The 23,139-nt window shown below is 38.1% G+C and overlaps 1 protein-coding gene, 1 long non-coding RNA gene and 1 pseudogene across 3 annotated transcripts; all 3 read right to left on the bottom strand.

Annotated features, from left to right (window-relative positions):
• Positions 1-11,007: 11,007 nt before the first annotated feature.
• LOC120291175 lies at positions 11,008-14,816 on the bottom strand. 2 transcript variants are annotated; one of them, XR_005549057.1, is made up of 3 exons: positions 11,833-14,816; positions 11,665-11,731; positions 11,008-11,558 (listed from the first exon to the last, which is right to left on the bottom strand). It is a non-coding gene; the product is annotated as an uncharacterized LOC120291175 (long non-coding RNA). The 2 variants fall into 2 exon arrangements; XR_005549056.1 differs by having other exon boundaries at positions 11,665-14,816.
• Positions 14,817-14,939: 123 nt separating this feature from the next.
• Positions 14,940-15,450, bottom strand: LOC120291341 (F-box/LRR-repeat protein At5g02910-like). Its single transcript, XM_039308576.1, has one exon. The coding sequence runs from the start codon at positions 15,399-15,401 to the stop codon at positions 14,940-14,942; it is 462 nt and encodes a 153-aa protein (XP_039164510.1). The 5' UTR covers positions 15,402-15,450.
• A 1,751-nt stretch (positions 15,451-17,201) lies between these two features.
• Positions 17,202-19,776, bottom strand: LOC104429521 (annotated as a pseudogene).
• Positions 19,777-23,139: the final 3,363 nt, after the last annotated feature.

Raw genomic sequence — 23,139 nt, 5'->3', positions numbered from 1 at the left:
CAATAGCTAAAAATTTAACCATGATACGTAAAAGAAGAGTAAAATTTAACGAGACGACCTGTAGCAAACATGTATGGGTACCGGCAGAAATCATAAACCGATTCCCCTTCTGTCACAACAAGTTTCGATGCAAGGGAATCTACAACCAAAAAGAACCACAAGAGACATAGACCAACCATTATCTCAATTTGTGAATGTTTGGTCATAGATGTTACCCACAGAGAGTCTCAGTCGTCCTAAAGCTAACATCTTTCAAGCTATTTGAGTACCTAGAAACAAACAGGTATACTACATGACCATAAAACGCCTTGAGGACCTGCACCTTGATCAGCATCACAGAAACTTGCATTTGCGCTGCTGTAGTCTGGTCTGATCATGATAGAGCAATTATAGTACCACCGACATCGCCACATCTCCTGAAGGAATAAAACATAGAAGGAACAGAAAAATCAGCAAGCACCACCTTGTCCTAAAACAAACTTAAAATGCGAACACACGAAGGGTATTGTCCTCTGAAACACTGAGAAAGTAGGTCCCATCAGGCGACCTAACAGAAGCCCAAAAAGAATAAGCAATCATGGCTCCATAAGCCACGCCACTACTCAGATTACGAACAACCAAACACCCATCAAGGGAAGAGGAAATATGAGGCACCATTTTACGCCTTTAAGAAGGTCGTTCGGCTTCTGGTCAGCTTTTTGTGGAAATGATAGGCTCTTTGAGGAGGGACGTCGAACCCAATCGCGGGCCATGAGTAATGTGGTTGAGTGGCTTCCGTGGGTTCATTGGGCGGGCTCAGTTGATGCTGCTCTTTTTCTTCAGTTGTCCCCGGCGAGTTTTGGCCTAGTCGACCCTTCCCGCTTTCGAGTTCTGCAAAGGGGAGGAGGTTAGCCCCTCACCCTTTGTCTTGCGAAACCAAATAACACGGGAATAAGTAGTAATTTCGCGAATATAAACTAAACTCAGAATAAATACTCAAAAATATGTTTTATTAACGAGGATAATCTAAGAATTGCAAGATTGATTTATTATAATCTGCTTTAATTAGGAAAAACTATCAAAAATGTTCTTAACATTTTTCATTTGTACCAATTTAGTCCAATTAATCTTAAATTTTTTAACTTAGTGCCAATTTAACTCTAAATCTTTTGATTTATTGCCAATTCAATCATTCTAACTAAATTTGGTCAGATAATGCTAACGTGGATGTTGATTGGCTAACATGGCATGGCCAGAATTAACATGGATAATTTTTAATAATATTTTAATATTTTTTTGAATTTCTTTTTTAAATTTTGAATTTCTTTTTCTTTTTTTCCTTCTCCTCCTACCTCTAGCCAATCGCCGGACCTTGGCAATCAACCAAAGACGATCGGCGAGGTTGAGCCAGCCACTAGTGAGGCTTGCTCTCACTGAATCTAGCAAGGGTCAAGCCTCGCCGACCAAAAGCGAAGTTGCCCTCGCAATCTTCGGTGAGGGCTCAAGTCTCGTTGGTTGTCACCTCTAGTCAATCGCCACGATCCAATAAGTGATTGGAGGAAGGAGGAGAAGGAAACAATGAAAAGAAAAAGAAAAAGAAAATAAAAGAGAAAAAAATTAAAAAAATTAAAACATCATTAATAGTTATCTATGTCGGTGCTAGTTATGTCACATTAGCCGACTATTGTTCATGTCAACAATATCGAGCCAAAATTAGCTAAAATGACATCAAATCAAAATATTTATAATTAAATTTGTATCAATAAAAGGTTTATGATAAATTGGACAAATGCAAAATGTTTAAGACTTTTTTTTGACTCATTTCCTATTTTAATTATACAATAATTAAATCCAAATATCATATAATGTTGCATCGATTTTTTTAATGTTATGTTAAAATATTATAATCACAGATAACTTGACAATTGTTAAACAAAAATTCATAGTTACAAGTCATGGACTATTATTGAGTGTTTTGGAAATGAATTATCAATTATCAATTATCATAAAATTGCTTTAGTTTATAATGTTAATTAATATCCTGATTATTTAAGTTTGAAAATTGAGTTTCATAACTTAAATTTCATTTAATTCAATAGTTTATTATTTGAGTACTTATTTGAGTATGGTTAATTATATACTGAGCATTGCACCTCATTTAATATAAATCACACATTTGTGAGGCATGGGAAAAAAAAATTGACTAGAGAGTCAGCATAGAAAAATCACTCAATATCTTTGCTTATAATTTTGCTTTAAAATCTGAGACTATATATATATATATATAATGATGTATGATTGGACATTACATTATTCAAATATTTTTAAACATTTCAAGTGTTTCATACTAATAGCACAAAAGGTTTCGGAACTTTGATTTAATGTACAATTTCATCCCTAAACTTTTAATTTATTCAATGTAATAAAAATGTTTACTGTAGTCCCTGGTTTTGAATTAACAAAAGTGAACTATATTGAACAAATATTAAAAGTTCATGAACTACATTGTATATTAAGCTGAAGTTTAGGACCACATTAAATAAATTAAAAGTTTAGGACCATATTGTACATTGTATCATTTTCCCTACTAAACAATAATCAAATTATAAGTGTTACAAAAATTTTATAACATCAAAAATTGAAAGTTGAAAAACATATAAAAGTTGAAGCACTTGAATTTGCTTTTTTTGGCAAGTGATGAAATGGTCATGGGCCAAAAGGAAGGGCATACAATAAATTGCTTTAATGTTGTTCGTTTATATTAAATTTCCATATTCGTTTGTGTGTAACTTAAAATAGGTCTTAATTACATATTTCCTGCATAAGGATAATTAATTTCATCTTAAAAGATTAGCTAGACTAGGAATCTTACATACAATATCTTTTATCTGATAATTACAAGATAAGTCCTAAAACTTATTACGATAACTGCAAAACTTGCATTTTGTGCATTTTAGTCCTCAAGCACCCAACTTCAATGCATTCTGTGAAGTTTTCATTAGCCACGGCAATTAAATGGACAAAAAATGTCACGCGACTTTTTTTATTAATCAATATCCTGTGACTATTAATAAAAAATTGAAAGTCAACGACCAATAAAACCTAACAGAGCTAACGGGAAGACTTATGATTTCACGATTTATTTTGGTTTTCCAAAAGCTTAACCAAATCAAACCTTACTAGTTTAGTGACGATTGCAAACTTTTTTGTTCGGAAAAAAAATGCCCTTGAACCAAAACGCTAATAATATCATCCTTCCACGAGTGGTTCATACTTATAAATCGAATAAAACTTAAAAAAATAGCAAATTAGATAAATGTTAAATACCTTATATGTCACACCTTACATTCAAAAAAGCGTGAATAAAAAATAAGCAGTGTAGTGCCCAAGGCAATATATAAATGAGAAACCTTCTATGAGAACAGCCATTCGACCTCCGCATTCTTGGAAGCTCTTCAGCAGCTGGGCACAACTTTTGTCAACCCAAGTAGTTTCAACAAAACAGCGGCTTGAAGATGTTTATATCCATGTTCTGTGGGAAATTTAGCCTTGATAATCAACTTCTCCAACAAACTGAGAAGGTCAATAGGGCGCGCAGATGTCTCGACCCAAATCTATTAGCTCCACCGATGATCTTAACTCTCTTGAGATGTTTCACCAAACATTCAAAGTTCCCCTCCTGTGAACACAGAAAATCTTCTTCATTAAAGTTAAAACATTCTTCATATTCTTCATCAAGCTCAAACTACATGTAGATATCCCACGTAAGAAACTTATTTCACGTTATGTCGATCCACGGAAAAAGAAAAATTTGTTGGCTCAATAAAATTTCAAACAAACAACTTTTAATTGTCCACTGTAGATGCTAGTTAGTTTTACTTTATAACAAGTTTTAATCAATTTAAGCTTTTAAACTCGTCTACACATATAAAACCTGTTCTTTTTAAAGTGCTGATCACTAAACTCTTAGTTCAAGATCCTAACGCTAGATGGCAGCAACAGAACCTCCAATACAAAACTGCAGTTATTTTAAGACATGAACTAAAACAGCTTAATAATGCCCTGGACAAATGTTCAGTAGACTGACAGAGAATTTCAATTGCTGGAACAAATAAGAGTTGAAGATTGGTCATCTTTATGTGCTTCCAAAGTATTAACTCACTGTTTGAACATTCCTGGAAAGAGGAAGTCAGACCAAAGAAGTGAACAGAAAATATCATAGCAAGGAACAAACCTTCAATAGAGGGGGGAGGTCAGGTCTATGACTATTTTTTCCAGGCACTGTGTACTTCATAGAATGTATGCTATCCCAGGAAGGTCCCATTGACTAAGGCTGCGCATGATAAAATTTTTGTTTCTTGATTTCTCTGTTCCCCGGAACAGGTTTGGAACAGAAATCCGTTTGGTAACGCAAATTGATTTCTATATTTTTGAAACAGATTTCTGTTTCAGAAATTGTTTTGGGGGAGAAATCAGAAGCTAGAAATTGTAGCTTCTCTGTTTCTGAAATAGAAATAGAATTTGAGACTTTGTTTATTTATTTTTAAGTTGCAATTATGATGATATTATTGCTATAGGCATTCTTCTTTAAGGAATGTCATTGAAAGATCATTTGGGGCATTGAAGAATCGCTTTTTTTTTTTTTTTTTTTTTTTTTTTCATTTTGAGGCACATGCCCTCATTTGCACTTCGAAAGCAAGCACATATCGTAATTGCATGTTGTGCCATCCATAATTACATCCGCGATCAAGACAAGATGGATAAGAACTTTTCCCTATATGGAGATCCGATGTACGTGGCTGAACCTACGCAGGATGAGCTTGCAAACATTCAGTTGACTGAGGAGGGAAACCAAATAAATATGCTTGGGAAAACCATTGCCAATAAAATGGCAAGGGAATAATATGCCGGAAATTCCATGAAATTGTATTTTCAACTTTTGTAATGTATTAGTATTATTTCGACTATTATTTTGTATTTGAGGATTTCCTATGTTGTTATCTAATCAATTTCTATTTCTAGCACAACTTTCATTTTATTAATTTCGAATCGCTCGCAAATTGCGCCTCCCTCCATGTCAACTAGTACCTAACATAAAATCACTTTGTGGTCTCAAAAGAATGCAAAAAAGTGTAGTGACTTAAACCCGAATCTTGAATGAGGAGAATAAATACATTCATTATTTGCATATTAGCATTTGAAAATACCAAATCTTTTATAGTTTGCATATTAGCATTTTTATACTAATTACTAACTTTTATTTACATAAATTGCTAATGTTTTGAAGTTCCTAACTACTCTATCGAATTACCAATATAAATTAAAGTGATTTATCAACTTTTATCAAATTAAATTACCATCATAAGCACCAAGAAGAGTGAGGTAAAAGGATGGGGACAACATGATTCATAGAAATAGAAAATTTTTTTCTGTTATCAAACGGATTTCTGTTTTAGAAATAGAAATTTTGAGTCGTTATCAAACGGGTTTTTTTGCTCAGAAACTTGGCTGGGGAATAGAAATTGAGAAATTGATTTCTGGCCAGAAATCAATTTATGTTTCAGAAATTTTATCATGCGCAGCCTAACTGGTCCATTTAGTCTTAGATTTTGACATTTTAACCTTGCGAATGGCACCCCTTCCATCTCCAAATGCAACAGAATCTAAGCACATTAACGAAGAAAATTTAAGTAATATTTCTTTTCCTGTCTAACATGAGTTAAGAATAACAAATTTACATTCCATTTTGATACAATATCCTTTAACCCTGTCTCACAGCCGGGAAAAGACTGATAAGGATACTACAAATAGAAATGAACAAGTAAATCTCTTTATGAAAGGAGACTAATTCTCATATAAAACTTGTAATCTTCCAATGATGTAAAAATTCAAGTAGTTGGTTACATGAGACAGCGAACCTCAATATTGATTGAAGTTTCCAAGTCAATCTTTCCATTGCCATTGTAAAATATTCCGAGAGTACCCTATAAGATGCAATATGGAAGAGCAGCCTAATGTGATGAGAGAATATGACTTAGTTCTGTCAACCTAAAATGACAAGGTCCATTGCTCTTCATCATATTTCCATATAATTGTCTTTTCTCTATAAACAAAGAGAATGAACTGAAAAAACAACCTTTTTCATATAATCTCTCAATGCACATTTTTCTTGTGAAAATCAAGTGCCTCTAAGAATGTTGCATGGTCTTTACCAAAAAAAAAAAAAGAATGTTGCATGGATCCTAGATCTAGTGGGCATTCACTGTCCCAAAGATTGACTCATCCCAGATTCATATTGGAAATTATAGAGAGGGAAGGCGCGTTCACAGTTATATATCATCCTATCTGCCAAATTAATATATGCATGCATTCTCCAAGATTCCCCTTGATGAAAGACTAGAATGCCAGAAAAAGCTGAGGTCACTCAGCCGGGGCAACGAACGCCAGGAAACAGTGCTAATCACATACACCATTCAACACGAGCACGTCTTATAAGTGGGAAAATTATTGAGCATGTCTTGTACCTGCAAACACCACCCATGAATGCTGATTATCAGAACTCTGCGCAGCTTCTCGAGAAGTTCCTTCAACAAGTCACAGCACATCCTCTTATCAACGGTTAGAATGTCGAAATTTAACTCAGCTTCCACCAAAGAGGATGTATCATCAAGTCTGAGCACGCGATTGCCATCCCACCACCCTGATACACGCAAAGAAAGCAAATGCGGGGCCCAAATTTTCTCCACGTAGCTGGAAACATGATGGAGCACCAACTGTTTCACACTTGTTGAATCTATTATGATGTTCTTCACCCCCAGCAGATGAACAGCTCAAGGGACTCTAAAACAGGACTTCTCCTGAAGACACTCCCGAGGAAATCATCGCTCAACTCCGCGAATTCGATCGACAAGACCTTAAGCCAAGGCAACCTAATAGCCACATCCAATGAGAAATACCAGCAACTGACCTCCACGCGCACCAACCAGCTCGAGCAACACAAGAACCCCGTGCAGTGTGTAAAAGTGGCGCGTCTCGTCGGAGAAACGCAGGCAGTGATCCTCCACGTGGCGCCGCGCCGCGAAGCCTAGCCACAGGTCGACCTTGGGGCTGCCGGCATCGTCGTAGTCGAAGCCGGGTACGTGGAACCTCTTACCGCCGGGGAGGTGCACTGGGTCAGGACACTGTCGACCAGGGACGAGAAGTACAAGGTACGGCCAGGCTGGCCTTCAATCTCTCCATGGAAGATGAGGTCGGTGGTGGCGGTCCACTTGGAGCGCCACCGCTTGGAGAGGGCGCTAGCCTCCTCAAAGGAGGAGGAGGTGGTGGTGGGTGTCGCTCGGTGCGATTCGGAGGACGGTCGCCGGAGGAGGATTCGCGGTGGCCGGCGCCGTGGACGGAGGTCTCCGCCATGGAAGAGAAATTCTAGGGTTTACCTGCAGATTTCACCGCGGAGAATTTTCGACTGGTTTTACCTTCTCTGTGGTGTTTTACAAGGTGAAGAATCATGAAGTCATTTGGCCCTTTTAATTAATAGTTTAATTTTAATTCATTGCCTTTTTCTTTTTATTGCTTTCATAACGTCACACACACACACACACACACACACACACACACACACACACGTTTTTTGTCGTAATCATAACGTTATATTCAACATATTCGCTTCGTGCAATCAAGTTATTGATTATTATTTATAATTTAAAATACCCCATATAAAAAAGCAAAATTCTTTAATGACGCTAATGCGGTGCCCAATTAAAAAACATAAGAAGGAAGATCAGTGAAAATTTTCTTTGGCAGATTTTTTTTTTTTTTTTTTTTTTGGTCCTTTGAGTTCTTTAAGCCAGCATATAATCTGTCTACGTGAAGCATGGTGAAAACAATTTAGATGAATCCACTCTGAAAAAAGAATTGGGAGGACCTAAATTAAATCCAAGCTTAGAGGAAAAAGTATTAAGCATAGTTTACATGATGTAGTGACCCACTCGATGTTTCTTTTTGTTAGGGATATTATACTAGAGATTCTTAAGTCTTTTTTATAGAATATTATCCTATATTACATACGTTAATGTATTACTATTGATTATCTATATCTATTAACATTGCACAAATGTCTCATTTAATTGTGTATATTTCAATTGATATATGTTACTTTAGATAGCTGTCTCATAAAGTCTATATGTAGACTAATGTAATGTTCATTATGATGTATTGAATTATACTGAAAATTCTGCAATTCCTATCTTCTGCATTTTTTACATTTAATTCTATCAATACTAAAAAAATGTAGTTTCATCAAACTTTGTGATAATATAACCCTAATGTCCTATGTTCCTACCTCTCTTTCCTCCATCGACATCTCCCCAATCGCCACCACACTTGCCGCTCGGCCCACTCTACCTCCGACCATACTTTGGAGTTGTGTCACGTCCAACCAAGGCCAACAATTTTAAGGCATAATATGTTTACAAGGCACCAAGGTAAGTGTGTGCCCGATCAAAGCTTTAATCAATACCGTGTCATGAAGGGGAACATGTTTAAGCACATGAAATAAACATGTTATCAAGGATTGAATCTTTCAATGCTTTTGTCACATTTGTAGACATGTTTAATTAAACAAGTCAACATTTATCGTGCGCGGACACCACACCTTTGAATACATTTAGACAGGTTAATAATCATTTAATCATATCTTTGCGCATCTATGTGGAATTAGTATCTCGAACTTGTTAAGCATGCCATGGTGTGTAAGGCTTTTAATAAACTTTGTTATATTTTCAAACTTTAATGATATTGTGTTCGGAAAATATTGAATTGACACAAACAATTATATCAAGACGCGATATAGGTGTGCATTTATCATTTTATATCGGGACATTTTCTCTATGACAACTGAAAAGTCGTGATAAGATTCTCCTATTAGATGAACCAAATGACCGATCCTGCTGCTCAAATTCGGATATATACAGGCAAATCTTTCTTCCTGATTCTCGAATCCCATTTACTCTCCGACCCAAGGCTGTAAAAAAGGAACTGGTGTTGCAGTTCAGAGGTTTATACTCTAAAGAGAGCAAGACGAGAAATCCCTGAACAAAGACCATTTCCATTGGTTATCATCGTCTCACAATGAACATCTGCTAATGACTGTGACTCTGTATTTTACAAATACTAAACAAAAGATGTCGGGAGCACTCCCTGATAAAATCACAACATGATCCCTTTCCAAATGAAGTGCTTCTTGAGTTCGAACCAAACAAAGCTCAGGGAAAAGCATGATCTGTGCGCATCGAGATCCTAAGGTTTAGTGAGGGGAAGACCAGTGCGGTGCATCAACGACCGAATCACCCATAATCAAGAAATTTCTTAGGGCCGAGGTCTGCGAATCCCTTGAAAAAGAGCAGCCGGGGAAGAATAATCAAAGATAACTTGGGCAAGTTTAGAGGCACTTTGGTGGCCTTGCACACGTTGAATCCCATCGGGCAGCTTCCAAAGATCATCTAACCGGAAAGATTTTTCTCCATGAGGTGTGTGCATCCAAACTTTGATGATCATCTTCTCCAGCACAATGGCGCATGCTTCAATGCATGATAATGAGCAGCGCAATTAACGATTTCAACTCCGTCGAGATGATTTGCTACCCACATGATGCTCCACGTTGCAAACCCCATTATTCATCTTCATCAAAGTCATAATCTTGAGGGGATGAATGAGGCGATTGGCTTCCTGGTAGAGGATGTTGCTCATCCAAAACCTCTCCACCATGGCCAAAGTGCATGGGCGCGAACCCTGTCTACCAAGGAAGATAAGGCTCGGATGGATTTTCTTGCAAATGTAAGCATCTTGGTGCACGAAGTTACCGAAGAAAAATAGGTCGGTGGCAGTAGTCCAGGTGTATGGCCGCCGCTTGGAGAGGATGCAGGTCTTAACAATGTCTTCAATGCACAAGACGGATAGATGTGGATTTTGGCTTCGGGTGAGGCGTTGATGAACACGATGACCCATCCCCACTAAACGTTCTATCACATCTAACTCATCCTTGCTCTACAGCGGGTGGACCATGGAAATGACCTTGCTTATGAGTTCGTGATCCGTGCAAAATGGGAAAAGAAGGAAAGAAGATGTGAAAAGGAACAACAGGTCGTATAATGCGCCAGGCAAAAGAACAGATGCATTGACTTTTTTATTTATTTAATTTCATATTAGATCACTAGAGTTGCGAGTTCTTGATTTCGAGTTACCTGTTTTGGAATTTCTCCAATTCTCAACCTCGTATTCTTGAAACACTCTACAGAGCCTTCTTCCACTTGTTTATAGTCGCTGACTCCAACCCCTTGGCCGCATGAATGCAGAAGGACTGCTGATAACTCTCCTGCGGTTTGCTGATGACTGAAGGGCAGACATTGTAGAAAATGGCCATGATTGTCCTCTACTCCACCATTTTCTCCACCTCCTGCATACAACTCTTGCTGGAAGCAAAATTTTTGGAGAAGAGCTTGATAACCTCAAAAATCTTGGGCGTGATCTCTTCTCTGATCTCAATCCCATCATGACCACTAAATGCATGAATCCCTGAAGCAGTGAGGACTTCGAAGAGAAATTGAATGAAGTTCCTCCATGCATCTTCTCCTCTGAGAAAGACTTCGTAGCGGCTAACAATGGGCCATCCAGTGATGGAAGCGATGAGTAATTATTGCAGACATCCAGGAGTGATAAACTTAAGAAAAAGTGTAAAGACCATGTCTTTCTTCAGACGGGGGAAATCTATGAGTCCAACATTGCTAGATCAATTCAGATAATGGATTTGTCTTGTCGTCAATAATCTAATATTTCAGGCAGCGACAAACATTATATATATATAGACAAAAAGTCGGAAGAATTCTCAGGAATTCTGTGCCATTTTTCTTGGGACGCGCCATCAAGATTAGCATGACCATCTACGTCATCCACACTGCTAGTTGTGGAATCAACAGCGAAGCTTTAGACCGAGACACAGTTCTCATCAATTGCAAAAGTTAAGAAAATGCGATGTAAACCAATGGCAATGGTAACTTGTTGAGGTTATCAAAAGGGAGTACACATATATATAGTTAAAGCTACTAAAATATCTACTCTAATCGGTCTAATTAAACATGGAACCATTTGATCTAAGTACATCATAAAGGTAAAGCAGAAAAGAGTGTGGCTGCTGAAACTGGCAACAAAAACTTCAAGATAGCATAATCTTAGCTTGTCCAAGAAGTTGAAATAAAAAAGGACATTTTTACCCCACAAAAATTCTGAACATCGGGCCCTAGAGCCTCCAGTGAGACTTTGGGAAGAAAATGAAGAACAGGAACATGAAAAAACCCAATGGAGGATCTTCTAGAGCCCAATATTTTGATTGAATTAGCACAATCACAAAGTCATTCAATAATGAGAAGTAAATATGCTGTCAAGCTTTAGCCACAAAAGGTGGAGGCCTATGATATCCCTCAAATGAAATCCTGCATCATTATCCTCGGGACCCTCAAATCTTTGGGGCCCCGAAGAAGAAGCAGCCATTGGCAGAAACGGGTGTAAAGAGAAACCATTTCCTGCATCTGTATAATCACAGAAGATAAGGGAATGTTCATTATCAGACAAATCAGATATAACTAATAATATGAAGAAGTGGACAAGAAACCCTTGAATTACAAAGCAACAGACCCGATCAAGCCTGAAGGCCCGAAATCCACTAGCCATTTTGAAGATCATGTATAGGAACTAGACCACCCTGAAGGCAAAGACTGTTAAAGAGAGAAGATATTGGACAAAATAGTTCAATATAAATGTAAAACAAGCATGACATATGTCTGCCTGTGCCAAGATATGGACCTGGAGGTCCACATCAAACTATATCCGGTGATTGGTATCTTCAGATGATCAGTAGAACCTATATAAAGGATTGAGGCACAAGAAAAAAAATTACTTAGATGATTCGTGAAACAATAAAGATAGCAAAAGTGAAGAGACTCTAGAACAGGACTTCCCCTGAAAATCCCCATAAGGATATCATCACTCCAATCCGAATATGCAATCGACAACACCTTTAAGACGAGGCCACCTAATCCTCCTACCCAATGAGAAACTGCAGCAACTGAGATGTGGTGGACCATGGTGTTTGGCAGGGCACTAATGAGATCCTTGGAGTCCTGCTTCACTTCAGAGGAGGAGGAGGAGGAGGAGGAGGAGGAGGCCAGTGTCATCTAGTGCGATCTGGCCACTTGCCAGAGGATTCGCAGTGGATGGCACCGCATGTGGAGGTCTCCTATGTGCCATGGATTCAAAGTTTTTCTAAGGATTTATAGGCGACCGGGACTGAAGTCACGTTGCCCTTTTAACTGATATTGTTTTTTCTTTCTTCCTTTTTTCCTTTTTAATTTTTCACAGAATTGATCTCTTTTCTTTAATCGAAAGGAGGTCAAATTAAATTGATCGATCTCGATTTTACAGTCTACCTGCTTAGAAATTTGCTTTGATTTCCTATCCATTTTTGACTACTGGAGTTCGTCCTCCAAATTTCTTTTCAGCCTTTTTCCTATTTTTGTGGCTGAAAATTTTCTTGGTCAGAATTTTGTCTTTTGAGTTCTTTTGCACTGTCTGCTTCATACAAATTAAATGATCTTTATGTGAAAAAGAATTGAAATGACCAAAATAAAAACTTAAGCTCAGAGAAAAAAGGAACACAAAACTTACTTGATACAGTAATCCACTTAATATTTCTTTTCTCATCATCAAATTTCAGGACCTCTTCCTCGGTAAACTCCACCTTGGTTGATGCCACACCTTGCCCCTTTACCCCTGAACATACTTTGGAGCCGTATCACCTCCAACTAAGGTCCACAATTTTCAACATGATTTGTTTACACGGGTGGCAGAAAATTAGGTGGACATGTATGTTTAAACATATGTGATAAACATGCTGTCACAAAGGAAACCTTTCGACGCTTTCATCGCATATGTAGATACATTTAATTAAACACGTTAGTATTACGTGTGTGGACCCCACATGATTAGATAAGTTTGGACACGTTAATAAACGTTTAGACACATTTTTGCGTATGTATGTGGGAATTAATATCTTAAATGTGCTAACCACATCATGGCATGTAAGGCCTTTAATAAACTATTCGTATTTGGGCTTTAAAAATAGATCATTAATGACAATTACGTCCTGATGAGGTCACAACATAGTTATATTAAGACACGATGTAGGTGGCCTACCTCATATTGAAGGTGGCGGTCTTCAATTTGAGAGAATGAGTAATGCTGGCTAAAAAACAGTTAGTGCAGATTATTGTAACGAAGAAGTAGAAAAAAAGCAGGAAAAGAGAAAAGGGAAAAGGAAAAATAACAGACGGTGTAGATTATTGTAAGAAATAAGAAGTAGAAAAAAGACGGGAAAGGAAAAAAGGCAAAGAGAAAATAAGAAAGAAGTAGACTGACAAAGTTATGAGCAAATTTCAAATGCTGGAACAAATAAGAATTCAAGATAGATCATCTTTATGTCCTTCTAAAGTTTTAACTCACTGTTTAAATATTAGTCCAAAGAGGAAGTCATCAAACTGAAAGTATCATGGTAAAGGAACAAACCTTCAACATTGGACAGCCAGTTAGGTGTAGGACTAATTTTTCCAGGCACTGTGAACTTAGGAGATATTATGCTATCCCGGGAAGGTCCCAATGACTAACCAGTCCATGCAGAATCAGATTCTGACATGTTAAGGACAGAGGCGGCACTCCTTTCATCTCCAAAAGGGACAAAATCTAAGTACATTGAGCAAGCAACATAGAAAATCTGATTAAAACTAGTCTTCCTGTTTAACACGAATACATAATAACGAAACTACAGTCCATCCAAATACAATATCCTTTGACCCTATCTCCCAGCCATGAAAAGGCTGACCGATAAGGATACACTAAAATTATAAATTAACAAGAGAATCTCTGTAATAATCGAGACCATTTACATATGCTCCTCATGTCGAACTCAAGATATTTGAAGGATCCGAAAATTCCAATGGTTGGTCACATGAGACAGCGAACCTCAGTATTGACTGAACTTTCCAAGTTAATCTATCCACTGCCATCGTAAAATATCGTAAGAACACTATGTAAGATGATTATGGAACGACAGCCTGATGTGACAAGAGAGCATGATGCAGTTCTGTGGATCCAAGATGACTAGGTCAACTAAACTTTGTTATATTTGCAAATAATTGTACTTTCTCTATAAACTGAAAGGTTGAAAATTCAAGAAACCTTTCTGGAATAATCTCTTTCCCTTTGAAAATTGAGGCGTCTAAGAACGCTGCCCTGAGTAGCATCCACGATAAAAAGCAATATCTAGCGGCATTCATTGTCCCGAAAATTGGGCGATCCATTTATTGGAGATTAAACATAGGGAAGAAGCTCCAAGGCTTGTCTTGCGTCGTAATTCGGACCACAGAGTGACCAATCATCCTATCTGCCAATAACTAATTACACATGAGTCCACAATGATCACTCAAGTGGGGAAACATACAGCATTTACACGGAAACCATTCAACAGGAGCACGTCTAAATAATGGTAAAAATATTGAGCATGTACCTGCAAACACGGGTATCACAAGGGTGATTGTAGGAACTCCCTGCAGCTTCTCAAGAAATTCCTTCCTTCAACAGGTCGCAGGCCATCCTAATGTCACCAGGCACATGCACACGAGGTAGAATTTCAAAATTTAAGTCGGCTTCGACCAGAGACGAGATATTCTCAAGCGAGATATGCCCTGATGTCTCAGAACAAGAGCAAGTCCCTGCTACATGCATCCTCGTCTTAAAGTCTTGTTGCTGTCTAATGTGAACGACTTCCCTCAAAATACTCGCTCAAGTTTAAGACGCCAATTAATACTAGTCGCATACAACGAGAAGCAGCAGTATATACATGGCCTGCAAACTGGTATTCAGCTCCAGGCGGAGATCGCGTGGAGGCGCTGCTCTGCGAAGAGCCACTCCTCGAGCTTGGGGCTATCGGCCTCGCCATAACAAAAGCCATTGACGTGGAATTCCTTCAACGCCGAGGTCGAGGTGTGCTGGCTCAGGCTGTCGACGATGCACCGGAACGCCAAGGAGCGGGCTCTGTGATGGCGAGGCCGGACTCTATTGAATACGAGGCTGGTGGTGGTGGTCCAAGTGAACCTCCACCGCTTAGAGAGGACGCTGGTCCTCACGGCGTCTTCGACGGGCAGAAACGAGAGGATGCGGTGGATCGCCTCCTCTGGCAACGCGCTGATGAGATCGCCTCCTTTGGTGCGATCCGGCCGGTCGCCGGAGGATTTGCGGCGCTTGAAGGTCTCCGGAGGAAGAGGAGCAAGTCGGTCGCCGGAGGATCGCAAAATCCCCCAGCTATTGGAGGTCTCCGCCATGGGAATCGAAATTCTAGGGCTTCGTTCTCTCTCGGTGAGCGGGTCCAAGCCGAAGGATGACGAGTCGTGCGGCCCCTTCAGTTTCTATCGTTTTGTTTTAAAATATTTTCTTTTTTCTTTTCCTTAAAAAAAAAAATCATCGTAACTTCATTCTATCACCACCCCATGCGGTCAATACTCAACACAATTAGATCATCCCATTATGAAATTAAAATTGGAAGGACCAAAATTAAACTATAGATCATCCCATTGTGAAAATAAACTTGCGAGGACCAAAATTATACTAATGCGTAAAGGGCCGCAAAATCCTTCGGTGATTGGAGGTCTTCGCCATGAAATTGAAATTCTAGGATTCCTATAGACGACTTTGGGTTGAGCAACACGAAGGCAAATGATGCAAGTCATTTGGCCCTTTTTGTTAATATAGTTTTATTTTAACTTATTATCTTATCTTTTTCTTTTTCAAATTTTCATCATAACTTTGTTCCGTGGCCAACCCATGCGGTCTCCGGTCAATACTCAACAAAATTAGATGATCCCATTGTAAAAATAAAATTGGGAGGACCGAAATTAAACTAGACCGTAGAGAAAAATGTATCGCCTAATTGATAAACGGAAAATCCGGGTGGTGGCAGCGTGGAGGAAGAGAAGCCCGGGAATAGCTCTCCAGTGGGCATTGTCTCACACTGTTCAGACCCATGACATCATGATACCTTTGGACGTGACGAAACTGACTCAACAAGGTTTGAATTCTTCATGCGTAAGTTCTTTTGGGACTTGTCTCTGGCTGAGCATATGTCTCGATGGTGGTTTATGAAGCAAGCAGGTTGTTGTGTTGATTTGATTGATTGCAGGAACCTGTGAAGAGTGCAACGAAGAGACGGCTCCAAGGGCTTATCAGCTTGTTCGGTCTCTGAAGAATATGTGCCAGCGAGAGAGAACTGAGGCGGGTACATAATTGTAACTCACTAGAGATCAAGAACTCTGCTTAGAATCCATTAAACAAAGATTTGCTCTCTCCCATTCTGAATGATCTCGTGCATGCTGTGTCTTTTCTTCTAAGTGCTTTCTACTTCACTAATTTCCATGTTCTAGGTGGCGTCATGACCTCTTTTTCTCTCCAGTGGACCCTGCATTTTCAAATTCTTTTGTCATTTTTAGTTTCACAAGCTTTTGATTATTCCTTCAGGTGGATGATAAGGGGAAAAAAAGAAAGCAAAAGCCTAGATAAAGGGGCAAAATTCTCACCATTCATGGGTTTCAATTTCTTTTCTCTTAATGTTCTTCACGCCCTTGCAGAAATCCAACACAAGGGACTATAAAACACGGCTTCCCCTGACAATTCCACTTCGTTGATTCACGAGAACTCAAGACAAGGCCACCTAATAGTGTTACCTGACAAAGAACGGCACAATATGACTTCCATGCGTACCAACCAACTCAAGCGATACACGAACTGCGGCAGTGTATACAAGAACGGCGACTCGAGAGGCAGACACACGCGGAGATCCTCCACGCGGCGCGCCTGTGCCATCAGATTTGCTATCACAGTTACCCAAAAAGATTATCATTTGGTCATCCTTCATCATACATTAGTTACTGCTAATTAAACTGCCACCGAGACAAACTCAAACTCTACTTTGTGCAACTGCTCAAAGCTATGCGCAAGTCGGCATAGCTTGTTACAAAAAGCACGAGTTCAACATTACTAGATCACTGCAGCTAATGGATTTGCCCGGTCATCAATCATCGAACATTTTCGATCCATGAAAACTATAATATAGATGGACACAAAAGTTTTTAAGAATTCTCAAGAATACTGTTGCCATTTTTCGTGAGATGCGGCCTCAAGATCAGCACCACCATTTTCATCATCCATGCTGCTAGCTGCGGAATCAAAAGCCAAGCTCCAGATTCAGAGGCAGTTCTAATCACCTGCAAGAAGACAAGAATATAATGTAAACCAATGGCAATAGTAAATTGTTGAGGTGATCATCAAAGAAAAGCAGAACACACCATGGCTGCTGAAACTAGCAACAAAAAATTCAAGATGGCATAATCTTAGCTTGCCGAAGAACTTGGAAAACAAGGGATATCTTTTCGCCACAAAAATGGCAGCCCTAGAAGATCCTCCAGTGGGACTTCGAAAAAAAATTGACGAACGAGAACAAGAAAAAACCCGATGGAGGATTTTCTAGAACCCAATACTTTGATTGAAATAGCACAATCACCAAGTCAGTCAACAGGGCACAGTGAAATAGCTGTAAAGCTTTAACAGCAAAAGGTGGACGTCCATGATACCCCTCAAATGAAATGCTCCATCATTGCCCTCAGCAACTTCAAGTCTTCGGTGCCCCAAAGAAGAAGCAGCCAGTGGTAGAAACGGTGAAAAGAGAAACCATTTACTGTATCTGCATTATCACGGAAGACAAGGAAATATTCATCATCAGGCATATTAAATGCAACAAAACACAATGCCCATAAGGGGACCGGAAACCCTTGAATTACAAAGTATCAGACCTGATGCAGCCTGAAGCCTGAAATCCACTGGCCAGTTTGAAGATCATATATATGAACTAGACCATCCTGAGGGCAAAGACTGTTAGAAAGAGTAGACAATTGATGAAATAGTTCACTGTAAATATAAAACCAGCATGATACCTTACCGCCTGTACCAAGATGTCGACCTACAGGCTCAACATCAAAGTATATCTCCTGGTTGGTGTCTTCAGATGCTCGATACAACCTATACAAACGATTGAGGGACAAAAGAAATCACTTGAGAGAAAAAACTTCGGCTTAGGAAAGGCGTGTCAGCAAAAACATGTTTTGCAGTTGGATGGAAAGAGGTGCTTTGCTACCACTAGAAAACAATACTCACTTGTAGACAACGTCAACAGCATTGCGAACATCCCAGCACATAATAAAAGGGTCCTACAAGAAATTTAAGAGGAGACATTGTCAGAGACAGACATGCTTATCCATGATTCCCGAATGTTAGGTCCATCCCAAAACACTACAGTGGTTTTCGCACAAATTTAGAACTTAGACTGTTTGGGCACAGGATAAAGACAAAATTGATTTGAAAATATTTGTGCATTCTAATTGGAGAGTGACTAGATATAAGAATTAGATATGTTCTCCTATCTTATGGGGCTTCACCAATTAACCCACATCCCATATTAGCAAGTGCCTTGTTGCTTCTTAGGTCACTCTGCGTGGAAAGAACAGGGCAGGATCGTGCACTCTCTCTCACTCTCTCTCCCTGCACCCCCTCTCCCTCTCTGTCTCTCTCTTGTCCTTTGTTATTGTATTTTATATCTGGCTCTATACTATCCAATCTGATAGACTTTGCATATGCCAAAGAGGACAACTTAAATCCTATTACCCAGTATAAAAACCAAAGAACATTCAAGCAAGTCTAAGACATGAAAAAGGAATGTCTTTCCATGATATTCGCTAATAGTAGCAGATGGAACAAATTCGCACATCTAAGAAGCAACAAAGAATACAATCACTCAATGTCACAAGGTAATTGTTCCAGCTATTTTTCTGATCAATCAATCACAAAAACTCTGGAAATGTCCAAATAAAATGTTTACATCACATGCCATTGAGAGAGAGAGATTGGTAAAGAGTCATTAAACATATTGCCAAGAAAAGAAAAAGAGAAGGTTTAGAGCATTCTACCTTTTGTCCTCCAGTATAAGTAGTTTCCATCTTTCAGAAACAAAACACCTGGAATTGCAATATTATTACCTATAATTTCTTGACAAATAACCATCACATAAGGGAAATCCAATCATCTAGCACTTACATAGATGACCCCACCTTGCTGTCCACGTAAGATGTATAAGTGTTCCATGTTATCTTCTCAGTAGATTGCAATCCTCTGGCTGTACGAGCCTGTTGCCAGCAGCTGGAGAAAAAGCAATGGCAGACGTAATACCTGCACAAAAGCGAAGAGGGTGAGATACTCAATTCTTCCCTTTTATCTTCTGATCTCTCTATTATCTTGAATCATTACAAAATAAACATGGAAATCCAGGGCATTTAGGAGATCTGCTAGCTCCCTTTACAAGCATAGGACATAAGCCCCATGGCAAAATAAATAGAACAAATCAGCGTTATGATCAAATGCAATCCTTTCAAGATGCAACGCTCAGTTCTTCTCAGCTTTAGTTTTTGAGATCCTCTTCTATTTAACTTGTGAAACAAATCTCAAGTAATAGCTAAACTGGGACAAACTTAATAATGCACCTGTTTGACCTTCTTTGTTTCGTTGAAGTGCTGAGTGCATCTCAAAATCTCTACCAGGGCGATGTACATCAAACACACTTATGATTTTGTTATATCCAGCAAAGATCCTACACATGAACGCAGGATAACCACAAATTAAATCATCTAGGATAACCGCAACCACTAAGCAACCAAACACCAACATACCAAAATTTGGGTAGCAGTGCACAATCTACATCACCGAATACTGATTTCTTTCGACACTAGAAGGTAAAGTAATGTAAGGATTCTAAAAGAAAATTTCTAGGGGTATTAGAGTAGACTATTGACATGAGGGAATTTAAGAGTATTGAATGAATGTTGAATGTTAAGAGTATTGAATGAATGTTGAAAAATTACACACCATTTGACGCCTTTAAGAAAGTTGTTCGGCCTCTGTTCAGTTCTTAACGGTTTGTGGAAACGATAGGCTCTTTGAAAAGGAACATCGAACCGAATCGCAGACCATGAGTGGCCCCTGCGAATTCCCGTGAGAGATGAGAGTGTTTGGCGAGCTTCGAGCACGAGCTGTGAGACTTCTCTTGAGTTGTCACCCGGCGAGTTTCGGCTCCGTCGACCCTCTTTTGAGTTCTGCAAAGGGATGGAGGGAAGCCCCTCACCTTTGTCTTGCGAAATGAAATGACACGGGAATATATGGTAATTTCATGAATATAAACTAAACTCGGAATTAGTCCTGAAAAATGTCTTATTTGATAAGAGGATAATCTAAGAATTGCATGATTGAATTTCTTTTCATGTTATGTTAAAGTTTATAAATAATAGCCATCTCGATGATTGTGGAACAAAAATTCATAGCTACAGGCCACGGACTATTATTAACAGTTTTTGAAATGAATTATAATTATCAATTATGATAAAATTGCTTTAACTAATTATGATAGTTAATATCTTGATTATTTAAGTTTGAAAATTGAGTTATATTATGACTTGAATTTCATTTAATTCAATAGTTTAATATTTAAGAACTTAATTCTAGTATGGTTGACTATATACTGAGCATCGCACTTTATTTAAAATAAAACACATATTTGTGAAGCATGGACAAATTATTGACCAAAGGATCAGCACAGAAAAATGACTTACTAATTCTGCTTATGATTTTGCTTTATAATATGAAACTAAAAAAATGAAAAAAGAAGAAGATATGATTCGACGTTACTTTATTTAAATTTTCATATGTTTCTAGTATATCACACTAAATAATAATTCAAATCACGAGTGCTGCAAAATTTACAAAACATCAAAAATTGAAAGTAGAAAAATATATAAGATTTCTTTTGGTTAGAAAAAAAATGTATATATAAAAGTTGAAGCAGTTTAGCAGTTGAAATCTGCTTCTTCAACAAGTGATAAGCTAGTGATGGGCCATAAGGAAGGGGATATGATAAACTGCTTTAATGCCGATAGGTCATATTAAATTTCATATTCGTCTGTGTAAATTAAAATAGGTCTTAAAAACATATTTCCTGCATAAAGATAATTAGTTTACCTTAAAAGATTAGCCAAGCTCAAAATCTTATTACGATACCTTTTATCAGATAATTACAAGACAAGTCCTAAAACTTGTTACGATAATTTGCTTGGGTCTACAAAACTTACATTTCGTGCATGTAAGTCCTTAAACATGCAAGTTTGATGCACTTGAATTTTTTCATTAGCTCTATTAATTTAGTGGACAAAAAATGTCATGTGACTTTTTTCATTATGTTAGTATCTCGTGACTGTCAATAATAATAAAAAATGACATGTTAACGTCCAATAAAACATGATGGAGCTAACAAAAAGACTAACGATTTCACCATTTATTTTGGTTCTCCAAAAGATGAACCAAATCAAACCTTATAATACAGTTTACTTACGAATACAAACTTTTTTGTTGGGAAAAAATCCACTAGAACCAAAACATTAATACTAACATCTTTCCCCGAGTGGTTCATAGTTACAACTCGAATAAAAAAACTTGAAAAAAGAGCAAATTAGATAAATGTTTAAAACCTAATATGTCACACTTCATGTAACTTCACTGTCAAAAGTGCATGAATACAAAACGAGCAGTGCAGTGGCCAGGGCAGTGTACCCTTGCCATGAGACCAACGAGAAACCCAAACTTTCATATGCTTCTATGCGAACAGCAATTCAAAAGGATGATCGAACATAAGCTCCTCATTCTTGGAAGCTCTTCGACAGCTGAGCACCATTTTTCTCACACCAAGTAGTTTCAACAAATTAGCAGCTTCAAGGTGTTTTTGTCCACGTTACGTGGGAAATCTAGCCTTGGTAATGAACTTCTCCAACACAAGTGCATTCCCAAGAAGAAGCTCGATCAGGGCAAGCAAATTTTCGATTCAAATATATTAGCTCATAGCCAATGATCTCAACTCTCTTGAGATGTTTCACCAAACATTCATAGTTCCCCTTCCGTGAACATAGAAAATCTTCTTCATCACAGTTAAAAACGTTCTTCATATTCTTCATCAAGCTCAAACTGCATGTAGATATCCCATTTAAGAAGCTTATTTTCACATTAGATGTGGATCCACGGGAAAAAAATAAATTCATTGGCTCACTAAAATTTCAAACAAACAACTTTCATGTGTCCATTGTAGATGCTAGTTAGTTTTACATTATAATGAGTTTTAATCAGTTTAAGCTCTTAAACTCGTCTTCACATATAAAACCTGCTCTCTTTCTAAGTGCTCATCACTAAACTCTTATTTCAAGATTCTAACGCTACATGGCAGCAAAAGAACCTCCAATGCATCATTGCAGTTACTTTAAGACATAAAACAACTTAATAATGCCTTGCACAAATGTTCAATAGACTGACAGAGAATTTCAATTGCTGGAACAAATAAGAGTTCAAGATTGATCGCGTTTATGTGCTCCCAAAGTATTAACTCATTGTTTGGACATTCGTGCAAAGAAGAAGTCAAACCAAAGAAGCGAACTGAAAAAATCATAGCGAAGGAACAAACCTTCAATAGGGGGAGGGCAGGTCTATGAATTATCTTTTCAAGCACGGTGCACTTTGTAGCATGTATGCTATCCCAGGAAAGTCCCATTGACTAACTAGTCCATGTAGTCTCTGATTCTGCCATATTGACAATGGAAATCCCTTCCATCTCCAAATGGGACAGAATCTAAGCACATTGAACAAGTAACAAAGAAAATTAAAGTAATATTTCTTTTCTTGTCTAACATGAATTAAGAATAACAAAATTACATCCCATCCAGCTACAATATCCTTTAATGCTACCTTGCAGCTGGGAAAAGACTGATAAGGATACTACAAGTAGAAATGAACAAGTGAATCTCTTTATAAAAGGAGACTATTTACATATGCTTCTCATGGAAAACTTGTAATCTTTGAAAGATCTTAAAATTCTAGTAGTTACTTACATGAGACGGCGAACCTTGACATTGACCTAAGTTTCCAAGT

Source organism: Eucalyptus grandis, chromosome 3 (genome assembly GCF_016545825.1).
Source record: "Eucalyptus grandis isolate ANBG69807.140 chromosome 3, ASM1654582v1, whole genome shotgun sequence".
Lineage (NCBI taxonomy): Eukaryota > Viridiplantae > Streptophyta > Magnoliopsida > Myrtales > Myrtaceae > Eucalyptus > Eucalyptus grandis.
Note: the sequence above shows the minus strand (reverse complement) of the source record. Positions and strands in the feature narration are given on the sequence as shown.